At 38.8% G+C, this 14,783-nt stretch overlaps 1 protein-coding gene across 5 annotated transcripts in view; it reads left to right on the top strand.

Annotated features, from left to right (window-relative positions):
• Positions 1-14,783, top strand: part of RYR2 (ryanodine receptor 2) — a 789,753-nt gene that overhangs the window by 732,315 nt on the left and 42,655 nt on the right. For all 5 annotated transcript variants that reach the window (XM_054448216.2, XM_054448137.2, XM_054448051.2 and 2 more), the window contains 5 exons: positions 3,426-3,530; positions 6,495-6,576; positions 8,648-9,945; positions 10,934-11,001; positions 12,942-13,089. In XM_054448216.2, coding sequence (XP_054304191.1) covers positions 3,426-3,530; positions 6,495-6,576; positions 8,648-9,945; positions 10,934-11,001; positions 12,942-13,089 — 1,701 coding nt within the window. The remainder of the gene's footprint in view (positions 1-3,425; positions 3,531-6,494; positions 6,577-8,647; positions 9,946-10,933; positions 11,002-12,941; positions 13,090-14,783) is intronic.

The raw sequence follows: 14,783 nt of genomic DNA, 5'->3' as shown, positions 1-14,783 counted from the left end.
AGGGTTTCTGTATATGATTCACCCAGCTTTCCCTAATGCGACATTTTATATACTCATGGCACATTTGTCAAAACTAAGAAATTAACATTGGCACATCCTGTTAACTAAATTACAGGCTCTATTTAGATTTTACCAGTTTTTCCATTCATGTTCTTTGTTTTTTAAAATTCTGGGATACAATCCAAGTTACCACATTACATTTAGGGAAATATATTTTAGAGACGCTTGCCTTAGTGGCATATCTGCTGATAAATATTGATACTATGAAGATAAGCTTATCGTTAGCTTCATGCTTCTTCTGGACTGCCTTTTAGATTACAGCATTGCGTATTGCTTTGTTATTCAAACTTCTACTAACTATAGAAAGTTATATAAGGGGGAGATCCAACAACATTGAAATAAATGGAATTACCTATAAGACTGTAACCCCAGTTTAATAAAAGGGGAAGAATTGTTTGAGTAAGAGGACGTTGTATTGTCGAGGTTCCTAGAGTAAGACCATGAGGTAGTTGTTGAGAAAAGAGAAAGCTTGATCTGTCCTTGGCACAGGTCCTTCTGGTAGTTAGCAAGGGTTTTCCATGTTGCAGGCACACACATCATGAGAAAAAGAATGCAAGGCACCAGGCTAGGGAGTTTACAGCTCCCAGAAGCTGAGGACCTAAGGTTGAGCAAGCCCTGGAAAGGACATTCTGTGTGTTTCAGGTTTTAAAAGAAAAAATGGGTACTTTGGCTTTGGGCTTGTGACTCTGTCACATGAGGGTTGGCCAAACAACTTTTGGTCACCTAGGGGTTGCAGGAGAGCATAACCCCTTGTAATGCTTCAACTTTTGATTTAAACGTTAACTATCACGGGAAGAAAATTATTTCTGACTTGAAGAAAAAACAAGTTTATTTTCCTAAAAATGGCTTTCTAGTGTTCGCCTCTCGCACTTTTCCTCCTCCCTAATTTATATGCCATTGGAATACCAAGCTGACACTGAACATCAACCACAGGAAAATCCTAAAGATCTATTGCTTTCAAACCAGAGCTGTAATAGCCAGTTGGGACTAATTACAACCAGGGATGAAGGAAACTATAAAACTACTATATCTGGTACATTAAATGAGCTGGATTTAATGACCTACAGATTAAAATAACCTGATTCCTTCTCACCACTGTCCCTTCAGACTTGCTCTGTCGACCATTTCTTTACCACTAGAAGGAATCTTGTGCACTGGGCCCTTTCAGATAAATAAAATCATGTCAGTCACTTTGTCACAAGAATAGTTTCATTTCAGTAAAACTTCTGCTTACCCTTGGGCCTGATTTTCAGCTGGAAAACCTGGAGTGAGGGTGTAGGCAAGAACTCCCATCTGGATGTTGTTCATTCTGGAAGGAGTCCAATCTAGGCTTTTTTTACTCTCCCCCCGAAGGTTCTTCTCTCTCTCTCTCTCTTTCCCTTTCCCCTCCTGGTTAACCCCAGGCTTCCTCTGGGTTGGAGCTGTGGGAGAGAGGAGGTATGGGGAAGGAAAGGTCTCCTCCGGGGCACATGTAATCCCAGAGTGCACCACGGAGCTGGCCCTCCGGTGTGGTGCGTTGTATTTTTTTATCTAACGTGCGAGCCTGGCCCTCTTAGTCCTCCAGTGCCTGGAAATGACTCTTTTCCCATCCAGTTTAAAGTTATTCAATCAGACCTCAAGCATCTGGTGGCCCCCATCCACCTTGGAATTATGTTACCATTTCAGACTGATTTCAGATGGGGCAGAATGGCCCCTTCCTGAGTAGTCCATATAAGAAACACACATCTTTTTTGTCATATGCTGTCTGTCACACTTTCTAATACCAGACCTTACGCTACCCAACTTCAGAAGACAGAAACTGAGCTCACATGCTGGTTCTCCTGAAGCCTCTTCTCTCACTTGGTGTAAGGGGATGCAGAAGTAACGAAATGGAGAGGCTCAGCACATGGAGAACCCCCTCCAAAGTTTCCCCCTTTTCAACTTCAACTCCTTTATAGCCTTAGAGTGGAAAGATCTATTTTTAGTCACCCCTTTTGCAGGTAGTGAGTCTACTGCTTTTGTAGACAGTCATTCTCATAGTCATATGAGAATACATAGTCAGTATCTCAGCTGTAGGGCCTCAAGAGATACTGAGACAGGAAAAAGTTCTATTTCAACATCTTGGATCGGGCCATCTCTTCCAGTCACTCGTTTCTAGCATAAGATCTGAAATGTTTTTATGTGGTCTGCAATTTAAAGTTATTATAAGTTATTTGCCTAAAGGAATGAAGGAATTTGAAGTTAAGAACAGTATTTTATGTACTTTTTTCCTTTCTAAGTAAAATCCCTGTTATTTATTTTCCTGGTTGATGTAGATGAGTTTACGAAACTGAATGATGGCAGAATTTTTTCATTGGAAAGTGAAAATAGAAATTGGCTCCATGAAAACAGTCTGTGTGCTACAGCAGATCCACCCTAGTATTGATACTTCAGAAGTGTCAGCTAAGAGAACAAAGTTAGGTTTGTTAAAAGATAAACTTAGGCACAATAACATCTTAACAAGTTTATCTGAGCATTCAACTATTTATGAATTGAGCAATACCAGAACACTAATGGCTCAGCACTTCACCAAAGGTGGGGGCACTTTTATAAGGCGTTCCAAGAAAAGAAATGTGATTGGTAAAAGTGGAAAGTCCCTAGTTACAGGTTAGTTGGCGGTTTCTGACTGGTGAACTCTCTAGTTAGAAGTTATTTGGCAGTTTCTGATTGGTTAAGCTTAAATTTACATTGAGTTGGGATTTGATTTTCTTAGGGAGGAACCCAAGACACTGGAGCCATCTCAGCCTAATGATCTCCCAATTAGTTATTTTAACCACTTCCAATTGTCTTAGATTCTGGATTCATGAAATTAATAACCAAGTATTACTCTTTTAAAACACATCCATGGTTGTACCATTTGTAAAACAGTTGTTCAATTAAGAAAACGTTGAAGAGGATTTTTTTTTCTCTATATGAATGCTTTATCCAGGTTACTATTTAGGAGTAAGAGGTAATCACCTCTCATCTAAAGCATATTCTCAGATTCTTTTGAATACGAAATAGTGACTACTGATTGATTTGACTTAATAGCCAAAACACCCAGACCTTATTTTTTTTTCTCTAAATAGAGGAGATCAAAGCCAGACAAAAAAAAATGATTCACAGAATATAAAAATCCTTGAGAAACTTTTTTCGGAATATATTAAACGTTTTAAAGAGGAACGTATTTATCTCTTGTCATTATCATCACTGTATCTCCTTCTTTCACTTTGAGTTCCTATCTTTGTAGATAACATGCTAGCAGTGAGATGCATCAGCACTAAGTCAGCTTTTCCCCTGTTATTGTAAAGTTTGTTTTGGCAAATAAATTATGAGGAATAATTGCCGTTTGTCTGTTTATGCTCCAGGGTCCTTGCACTGGGAATCAACAGAGTTTGGCACACAGCAGGTTGTGGGATGCTGTGGTCGGCTTTCTTCATGTGTTTGCCCATATGCAGATGAAGCTGTCGCAGGTAAACTAACTACCTTCCTCTCTCCTAAATGACATACTGGAGACTGTAATCATCAGCAAATTAAACATGCTTTTTGATGTTAGAACATTATCTTTTTAAAATCACTTTGTCACTTGTCTTTTTAAGATCATTTTATCATGGCTGTTTTGCTCTACATTAAATTTTTTTAAAAATAAAAAACGTTATGTAACCTGAGAATAGACAGGAGTCATTATTCAAATTTGAGACAATGGATATTAAGAAATTGAATGTAATGGACAAATGAAACAGTCGAGTCCCCAAACATTGTACGTTTCACAAGCTTCATCTTCCTGGCCATTGCTCACTGGAATTTTCCTTCCCCTTACAGATAATTGAAATAGGTCTTATAATCTGTTACAAGGGAGACGATTTTGTTATAGGGTCTTAAACAAGCAGATGTTCCCAGTAGGGCGATGTTTACCCATAACCAGTGTATTTAATTTTGTGACAGAGAAAAAGTAGCTATTATACAGATAAGCAAATGAAGATTATAAGCAGATTTTCCACCATGTTTTAATGTTAACTTGAGGGCTATTGAAAAATATCAGCTTGCTTGCTCACTGCTATATTTGTTTCATTTGAAACAAAAAGATCCACAAACAGAAAAGTTCTTGTGAATGTGTCTCTTCAATGCAGTGAATTTTCATGGTATAATCTGAGACCTTCAGAGTGTGAGTATTTGCCAGGTGATCAGGTAGAAGAAAGAATGTCAGATTAAAAGACAGAATGCTGTCATTCTAATTCCTGAGCTGTCATGACTTGTTCCACCCGTGTGGGCCAGGTCTCTCTTCCCTGAGGCCTTGTTTCTCTGCAGTAATGTGAAGAGCCTATCCCTCAGGCCTGCAAATGACAATATGCAGGATGTATTGTCAAAGATCAGCAAGGCTGGATGCTAGTAAAAGTGGTAAGGATACATCTTAACGTCAAAGATAAACAAAGCTGGATACTAGTTAAACGAATAAGGACAGATTTTTTTTCTTTATTATTATTATAGTTTAAGTTTTAGGGTACATGTGCACAATGTGCAGGTTTGTAAGGACAGATTTTAATCAGTAGTGCTATTGCAACAAGGAAAAAGAGTTCAGCATGAACTGAACCCGATTTGATTTGTACAGAGGTGACTGGGAATATTAATGGGAGAATGAAGATTAGAGAAGGGGCGAGCAGGGGCTCAGTAGAGTCAGGGGAGTGAAAAGTTACAAAAGGTTCATTGGTGTAAATGTGATTAGACCAGCTATGTCTGCTAACTGGCAATTGTCAAAGTTAGGATTCTTTCTCCGGAGTCCTTATCCTTAGATGTTGTCTGGAACAGTCAATTTTTTATCAGCCTGGAGTTTTCCCAGGCAGGTACTTTAGTGGAGGGCTGGGCTCATCCTAGAGATGCAGTCTTGAACATTTAGAAACTATGTTAGTGTTTGTTCAAGTCTTTCTTTATAGACCAAAGTTGAGGCCAAGTTGAGAAGAGGGCTCAGATGTACCTGGCTAGAGTTTGGTCAAGGAGAGAATGTCAGTATGGAGTTATTGGTGACTTCAGCCCAATAGGGAAATTCCAGTCTTTCATTTAATCACTAGGGATATTTTGGTAAGTAAAGGAAACCAACATATGAACCACATGTAGACCCTCACAAGAGAGTTCTCATCCTGATGTTTTTTTTCCATCAGGGTATTAACATCTGGTGCTACCTAGCGCTTGTTCATGGTTTATAATGTTTCCATAACAGCTATTTAGAAAGAAAACGTCTCATCCTCCCAACGCTGCAGAGCTTCATATGTACCAAAATCTGAATAAAATGCCTTGTACAAATTTTTTAAAGAACAGTTTAAAAAATAGATGAGATGTAAAGTTGTGCAGATGTAAGTATGATCCGTATTTCCAGGGACTATAGCTAAGCATAGTGATGTTTAGACACAATATGTCTTTGAAAAAGAATGTTTCTTTATGGTAAAAAATCAAAAGCAAAGCAAAAACAAAATTTTAACCAGAGTAATACTGGAAAGCTTAATCAAATTGGTAAATAAGATACATTGTACAATATTAGTACAATGTTGTACTAATAGGTAATACCTGTGTAGGTTTTTGGTTAATTTATCTAACAAATAAGATACATTGTACAATATTAGTACAATGTTGTACTAATAGGTAATACCTGTGTAGGTTTTTGGTTAATTTATCTAACAAATAAATTTATAAGTTTATCTTCTATGGTGCGTATATGCCTATATTTCTTCTATATGAAGTTGATTTTTACATAATAGCACCTAGAAGAAGTTAGAAAGTTAGAAGAAAAAAATGCAGGCTTTTCAAATAAAAGATAGATAGACAGATGTCAAATGTGCAGAAGGTCTTGAGTCTTGCTTGGCATTGGAGAATATTCCACTGTTATGGTTCTTTCATATTATTGCTATATATGTTCATTGTCGGTACAAATACTTCCTTTTCTTCTGAGACCCAGTCTTGCTCTGTCACCTGGGCTGGAGTGCAGTGGCGTGATCTCTGCTCACTGCAACCTCCGCCTCCCAGGCTGAAGCAATTCTTGTGCCTCAGCCTCCTGAGTAGCTGAGACTACAAGTGTGTACTACCATGCCCAGCTAAATTTTTGTATTTTTAGTAGAGACGGGGTTTTGCCATGTTGCCCAGGTTGGTCTCAAACTCCTGAGCTCAGGTGATCTGAGCGCCTCGGCCTCCCAAAGTGCTAGGATTACAGGCATGAGCCACTGTGCCCGGCCTACAAATAATTTACTTTAAACAACATGAGTTGAAATCAGTAATACTTTAATTGTAAAGTATAACTATTTTTAATATTTGGCCCTCCTTTAGTTCCATAATGCTTCAAGTGGTTTACTATTTATTGCCAGAGCAGTATCCTTTTTGTGAGAATAAGTATGATGTTATTGCTGCATAGTTTTCTTGTATTATCTCAAATGCAATGTTAATATTTTCAGGATTCCAGTCAAATTGAGCTTTTAAAAGAATTGATGGATCTGCAGAAGGATATGGTGGTCATGTTGCTGTCCATGCTAGAAGGTAGTTTTGATTTATACTTTTAAGTTCTCTTTATTATTTTATTTAAAGGATCAGCGTGGGCTTATGGAATCAGAGTGTAGCATAGAATAAAATAACACTAGGATATGATGGATGCCTTGGATTTATTGCTGGCTTATTATTCCTTTTCTCACATTAGTTTTTTTTTTTAAAGGGAGATCCTGCATATCTCAGTTTATATATCTACAAAATGAAAATAGTGGTACTTTATAACAACACTTTTCATTTCATAGTGATGATATCCTAAAAAGTAAGCTCTCCAGTCTATAAAGAATATTTGTTAGTGTGTTTGTCCATAATCAGTGGGGGTTTCGGACATTTGGGTAACCATCAGCTGTGTAAGCTGCTTCCATAATCAGTGGGGATTTTGCACATTTGGATAACCTCCAGCTGTGTAAGCTGCTGCTTTGAAAAGACCACAGAGTCACTCCTTTGGGTTCTTAAAGCCGTGGCACTGCTGGGAAAGCCTCTGTCCCCCAGGGCAGCTGGCAGTGGTAGTCTTGTTCTCCCCACTACAGCCTCAGTTTTAATTTTCTCTTTTTTTTTCTTCCCAGCTTATTTTATTGCATTTTTTTTTTTTTCTGTAGCAGGCAGGAAATGTAGCAGTTAAGAGTTTGGGCTCCAAATCCACCGCCAGAGTTTAAATCCTGGCTTCCTTACCTCTGGGCGGTATGACCCTTGGACAAGCTACATCTCCATTTTTTCAGTTTCTTCCTCTGCAAAATGGAAATGATAGATTGATGTGAGAATTCAGTGGAATCCTATAAATACAACCAAAACAACTAAGAAATGTTTGGTATTACGGTGCCTATCACTTTTTCTTAACTTCTTCCTATTTTCTCTCCGCGTCTGCCATACATGGCATAACTCCACTTTAGTTAACTGAGGCAGCTGTCACGCCTCGTGCTAGGACTTTGAAGTGGCAGCATCTGCTTAAAGCCCTTCGTTGGTGGCAACAGTAGCCACTTTATACCCTTTAAGCACAGGAGCCATTTTTCCATGCATGGCCCCGATTCGAATTTTGGGTTAAATACTAACAAACAGCAACAATAATAACTGCAGTAGCAGCAACCACGGCAGTGACTTAAAACCAGCCTCATAATGTGCCAGATACTGAATTAAGTACTTATTTAATCCTAGTAACAAGTTTATGAGTTCGATGGTAATATTATCTCAAGTTTGCAAATGAGGAAACTGAGGTACAGAGAGGCTAAGAAATCTGCCCAGGTTGCTGAGCACATTAAGCCTGGATTCAAACCCAACAATGTGGCTCCAGATCCCACACTCTTAACACCACGGTGCTTACTGCTTCTCAGATTGACTCTGTGGACCTCTGGCCAGTGCCCTTTCTTCTCCTGCCTGTCTTTATGTTATATAGCACGTTCTGTTCAATGAATAAAAGCATTCTGTGATTCTGTAGTTCAGGAATCTGCCGTTTGCTAACTATACACACTGAATCGTGAAGAAATGTAGAAAGGTGCTTTTCATTATGGATTAGAAAAAGTGTATAGTTTGCTCTCAGGATCTGAAGACCTGGCACTAACCTTTAATAATTAAGTCACAACGGGCCCATTAATTTAGTCTTGTTGAACTTCAATTTCCTCATCAGTAAATTTAGGGTTAACAAAAAGTACCTGCCTTACATATGAACATTAAATCAGAGATTGTCTATGATAGTGATTTTTCAACTCTAAAGGGCTGAGCAAATGTTTATTTTTATTATTAACATGAAACTTGATTTTAGTTTCTGGCTCTTTGGCTCATTGTCTTTATCTAAAACGTTGCTTCTTTGATTGATTTGAGGGGAAAAATGTCAACTTTTGTTGAAATATTTTATGTGTGTCAGTCTAATTACTCTGTAAATAGGGTTACACATGTTTGTGTAATCATTTTTTAAACTATAGTTTATAAATAATTATCTTTTATAGAGTGGGAGATAAACAGGGACATATCCTTGATTCAGATGTTATGAAGGATCTATATTGTTATTTTCTCTATAATCATTGATTTTGTTACCGTTTATTTTAAACAAATGCAACTGCTTTACCACCAGGTAATGTTGTTAATGGAACGATTGGCAAACAGATGGTGGATATGCTTGTGGAATCTTCCAACAATGTGGAGATGATTCTCAAGTTTTTTGACATGTTCTTAAAACTAAAAGATTTGACGTCGTCTGATACTTTTAAAGAATATGACCCCGACGGCAAGGGAGTCATTTCCAAGAGGGACTTCCACAAAGCGATGGAGAGTCATAAGCACTACACGCAGTCAGAAACGGAATTTCTTCTGTCTTGTGCGGAGACGGATGAGAATGAAACCCTCGACTATGAAGAGTTCGTCAAACGCTTCCACGAACCTGCGAAGGACATCGGCTTCAATGTCGCTGTCCTTCTGACAAACCTCTCTGAGCACATGCCCAACGATACCCGACTTCAGACTTTTCTGGAATTAGCAGAGAGCGTCCTGAATTATTTCCAGCCCTTTCTGGGCCGCATCGAAATCATGGGAAGCGCCAAACGCATCGAGAGAGTCTATTTTGAAATCAGTGAGTCCAGCCGAACCCAGTGGGAGAAGCCCCAGGTCAAGGAGTCCAAAAGACAGTTCATATTTGATGTGGTCAACGAAGGAGGAGAAAAAGAGAAGATGGAACTCTTTGTGAACTTCTGCGAGGACACCATCTTTGAAATGCAGCTGGCAGCTCAGATCTCAGAGTCGGATTTGAACGAGAGGTCAGCAAATAAGGAAGAAAGTGAGAAGGAGAGGCCAGAAGAGCAGGGGCCGAGAATGGCTTTCTTCTCCATTCTGACGGTCAAGTCGGCCCTGTTTGCGCTCAGGTACAATATCTTGACCCTTATGCGAATGCTCAGTCTGAAGAGCCTGAAGAAGCAGATGAAAAAAGTCAAAAAGATGACCGTGAAGGACATGGTCACGGCCTTCTTTTCATCCTACTGGAGTATTTTTATGACCCTCTTGCACTTCGCGGCCAGCGTTTTCAGAGGCTTTTTCCGCATCATTTGCAGCCTGCTGCTTGGGGGAAGCCTGGTCGAAGGTGCTAAAAAGATCAAAGTTGCAGAACTGTTAGCCAACATGCCAGACCCCACTCAGGATGAGGTTAGAGGAGATGGGGAGGAGGGAGAGAGGAAACCCCTGGAAGCCGCCCTGCCCTCGGAGGATCTGACCGACTTAAAGGAGCTGACAGAAGAAAGTGACCTTCTTTCGGACATCTTTGGCCTGGATCTGAAGAGAGAAGGAGGACAGTACAAACTAATTCCTCATAATCCAAATGCTGGGCTCAGTGACCTCATGAGCAACCCAGTCCCCATGCCTGAAGTGCAAGAAAAATTTCAGGTAATTTATCTCTAAGTCACAGCAGCATTCTCTCTGGACTTCAGGTGGGTATAATAAATGATCATCAGACCAGGTTTCATGCTAGTGCCACAATGGTGTTACCTATGTGACTTGAATTTCCAAAGAGAAATGCTTTTTGGTAAACAAAGTTAGTGTTTTTAAGAGTCCTTGTGAATTATTAAATTATCTTAAACTATTAAGGTGTAAGCTTCCGTACCCACCCTAACTGTAGCCTACATCTCTCTCCACTTTTATATAATTTTATATGCACATCTGAAAAGTTGGGAAAAGAAAACTTTTAGATACCTGTAAGTGGCATTATTCTCACAGATCATTGAAATTTTCTCCTCTGTTCTGTGATTTTCTTTAGCCTGTTTTCATTGTATGTTCTTTGTAGTCATTAGTCCATAGAGCCATCATTCCATCCATAAATATGGCATATTTACCAAGTGTCTGACACCACTGGGTATCATAGGGAATTCAAAGGTAAGAGATGGGGTCACTGCCTTCAAATTACCTTAAAAAGTTTATTCCAGAGATAAAACTAACACACATGAAGAAACTAGAAAAGGGTTAACTGTGAAATAGTATAGGCAGGGCAGCAGGGGTTGGTTATGTTGAGAAAATGGCAACGCCAGTATGGTTTAAGGTAGTTAGATAAGAATGAAGAAGTAGGACTTAAATTGGCCTTCAAGGATGAGTAAGATTTTAGTAGGTGCTTAAGATAAAGAAGGGTATTTCTGAAATGAGAAAAGAGAGTGAAAAGGAGTCCAGAAAGTTTGTCCCTACTGCTGGTGCAGTAGGTCAGTGTGCAGAAGTGGGAGATGTTTGGCCCAGTAAAATGAAAAACACGTGGCGTTTTCATCGTGGTATAAGCCAGAGGGTATCTTATATAGGTTATGGTTTGACACATGGTCACATGGCTCCCTCAGTTCTTTCAAAGGTGATGGGTAATCCTGGTTTTCTTTTCCCCATTGACTCATTCAAGGAACAGAAGGCAAAAGAAGAAGACAAGGAAGAAAAAGAAGAAACCAAATCTGAACCTGAAAAAGCCGAGTATGTATAGTCTGCATATACTTTTCCTTCGTTTCAGTTTGTCATTACATCTCTTTTTCTTATACTCTGTCTTTGGGAGCTGCAAGGGAGGATCTCATATTGTCAAGGAACCACAGAACTAATTGTGCCATCTCCGTGGAGAGGCTGTGACTGCGAGGACCTCAGGCCGCGGGCAGGGATCACCGTAGACACCCCCAGGGCTGCCAGTCTAGTCTTTTCCTCTCATTCCGTGGGGACCTCCGTTTGTGTGATTCTCTCTCAGCAGGAAAGACTCCAGTGATTGCATGGAATGCTGTTTGTAAGAAGACTCAGGGCCACAGTTCTGTCTTTAAAAATCACTCATGTATTTCTGTCCTTTCCAAGAAGGGAGGAAACAAACATTCCAAGTGCACTTTCATGGAATCCTGTGGAGTGGTGCTCCTTAAACCATAGACCCAGGGCCGCATGCGTAAACCTCGCCGGGAGAGTTGGTTAAAACAAACATTCCTGGGCCCCAAGCCATAGATCCTGCCTCAGCAGGTCTGGTGTGGGGCCTGGGAACCTTCATTTTCACCAACACTCCTGGTATCAACACAGCAGTAAAAAAGAGCTGGATGTGAGGTGATGAAAATGCCTAACTCCCTCATAACATCAGGTTTCTCTGAATAATTGAAGCCTATATCTTTCTCCACATTTATAGAATTTTATATGCACATTTGAAAAGTTGGGGGAAGAAAGAAAGGAAGCTTTTAGGTGCCTGTAATGCCACTATTCTCCCATAGCATTGAAATTTTCTCCTCTATTCTGTCATTTTCTTTGGTCTGTTTTCGTCATATGTTTTTGTAGTCAGCACTATTCATTGTCATAGATCTCACACTATTGGGTCAGTTGTAAAAATGGCCACATAAAAAGTAGACATAAATAACAGCAAGACAGGCGTTTCAATGGCAATTCTTTAACTAATATATACGTCATATGAGTTAAGATTAAGTATCGCTTATATATTAATATTTCTGGTTTATGTATTAATACATATGACTTCACTTTAATGAAGGACTGATATTTTGCACCTAAAGGATATCAAATGTCAATTCTTCTAATTCCATTATTGTCTGGAATTAATATATCATTACTATAATTCACTTAATATATTTTATGTAATAAAATTAATTACAATTAATATATGTCAAAGTATGAGTATAATGATACACTTTATACGTGTGAACAACTAAGTGTGTAGGTCTCTGATTTTAAATCTTAATGGCAAATGTTAAAAATTGTGCATTAAAATTATAGGCTGGGCGCGGTGGCTCACACCTGTAATCCCAGCACTTTGGGAGGCCGAGGCGGGCGGATCATGAGGTCAGGAGTTCAAGACCAGCCTGGCCAACATGGTGAAACCCCGTGTCTACTAAAAATATTAAAAAAAAAAGTTAGCCGGGCATGGTGGCACGTGCCTATAATCCCAGCTACTTTTGAAAGCTGAGGCAGGAGAATCACTTGAACCCGGGAGGTAGAGGTTGCAGTGAGCTGAGATGGCGCCCCTGCATTCCAGCCAGGGTGACAGAGCAAGACTCCGTCTCAAAAAAAAAAAGCATTGAAATTATAATTTAAAAATAGGGTATGTTTGGCAGTCACAGCAAAATCAATCTTCATTGTTCTTTTCTTAAATGTTTTATTGCAGAATTGAAAGGAATCTGCTATGTATAAAGATTCTTCAAGCCTATAAAATGTCCTCTATATTTCAACTTCACAGAATTACCCATCTACAGGGGACTGTGATCAATAGGAAATCTTACCCGATTCTAAAATTCAGAATATTATCATTCACTGGAAAAGCAATTAGTTTTCAAAAGTGATACGATGGTCTAAAATATTTGTTCACTTGGGTAATTTTCCACAGCACCCGTTTAGTTCTTTAGTTTCTGGAGAGCTTATGTTTTGTTCATTTGTTTTCATAGGGGAGAAGATGGAGAAAAAGAAGAGAAAGCCAAGGAAGACAAGGGCAAACAAAAGTTGAGGCAGCTTCACACACACAGATATGGAGAACCAGAAGTGCCAGAGTCAGCATTCTGGAAGAAAATCATAGCGTATCAACAGAAACTTCTAGTAAGATGTTTTAGAATGAATATTGTTACTGATATAGTGCAATACCATAATAATTTAGGCTCAGTAAATATTTGCTGACCTCTCCCTGAGTGGCAATTAGGGAACCAGGTCAGTCCAGCACATGTTTGATTTGCTCATTGTAGTGTGTTTGTCTTTTATAGTGAATGTCTCTGGCCCACTGCTGCCTACTATCAAACCCGTAACCTCTACTCATGTTCCCACTCCCTGAAACCCTTTCATTTGGTTGCTGCCAGGACAGTGCTCCCAGTGTCTGCCCACAAAGACATTAGGGCAAGTGAATAAACATATTCTGAGGACCTGCAACAGATTTTAAAGCAAGATGTGCCTTCTAGGACACAAGTAATTCAAAAATGTTCCAGTACTAGATTAGTCAGTATTTCTGTAACATCACCCTTTTACTTAAAAATTCAGGTATAAAAATATTAGCTAATTGAGCTACTTTCCATTGATAATAAGAAGGTCTATTCAAAATTGTTCTTTAAGAGAGGGATTACAGTTCTTTATGTAGTGTCCTGTACATTTTGCAGAGGTGTTCCCCTAATTAGTAAAGCACACATTCATATTTGGAAAACAAAACGTATAGCTCTCTATTCATATTTATCTTGAAATTCTTAAAAATATTGTTTGAAAGGCCTTTTATAAACATGCATGTGTAATGTCACATATATACACATATATGTGTCTCCTATCCTTTTCCTACATGCTTACCTCCTATCCTTTTCCTCCTTTATAAAAATTATACATAAATACACATATACATATATGTATATGTATATAAAAATTATACATATATACACATACGTATAATTTTTATAATTATATGTGTATATATGTATAATTATATATATGTATGTATATATGCATAATTTTTATAACTTTTATAAAGGAGGAAAAGGATAGGGGATAAGCATGTAGAATCCACCTACAAGAGGTACTGACCAGTGATGTTAGACCTAGAATTTAAGAACAACAACCCTCATAATAAAGCCATTTGAACAGCAGAGTCATATTTAGTGTTTTACGGCCCTTGAGAAATCAAAAATTGACAACCCAGAAACTCAATGGACTATTGAATTTCACCTATAAGGAAAGTGGACTGTCCTCAGTAATTATATATTCTAAATGCTTATCTTTAAACATGTTTATGTATTATATATTTTATGCAAATATATTTTAATTTAGTTGTAACTACGTTTCCTAAACCATCTTGTATTTTCCCTATATTGTTTAATACAGAGTACACTGAACAGAAATGTTTCCTAGATAACTCTGAATAATTATTAATTTGGTATGTCATAATGGCTTCCATGGCTGCAGGTATAGTTCTATTATAGACGGTTTGAAGGTTGAATGGGCACTGCAATACCCCAGTGGATTCCTGAAGAATGTGTTTAACTGCAGTTGTGTAAACCGAGTAGTTGAGATTTTGCTTCCAGCTTTCGCTGTGTCAGGGTTCACATGTTCCATTGTCTCTGCACAGGTCCTCCCTTTTCCTGCATCTCTTTGCTATCTTTCTCGGCTCACCGATTTGCATGCACATGACCAATCATGGCCACATCCATCTAACAAAGGCCCCTTTTCCCCTAAGTGAGAGCTCAGGCTAGCTAACTCAGCCTCTGTGACCCAGATCCACCTTCCAAGGAGAACCAGTGAAACTGACCCAGTCTGGGTAT

This window comes from Pongo pygmaeus, chromosome 1 (assembly GCF_028885625.2).
Source record: "Pongo pygmaeus isolate AG05252 chromosome 1, NHGRI_mPonPyg2-v2.0_pri, whole genome shotgun sequence".
NCBI lineage: Eukaryota > Metazoa > Chordata > Mammalia > Primates > Hominidae > Pongo > Pongo pygmaeus.
Note: the sequence above shows the minus strand (reverse complement) of the source record. Positions and strands in the feature narration are given on the sequence as shown.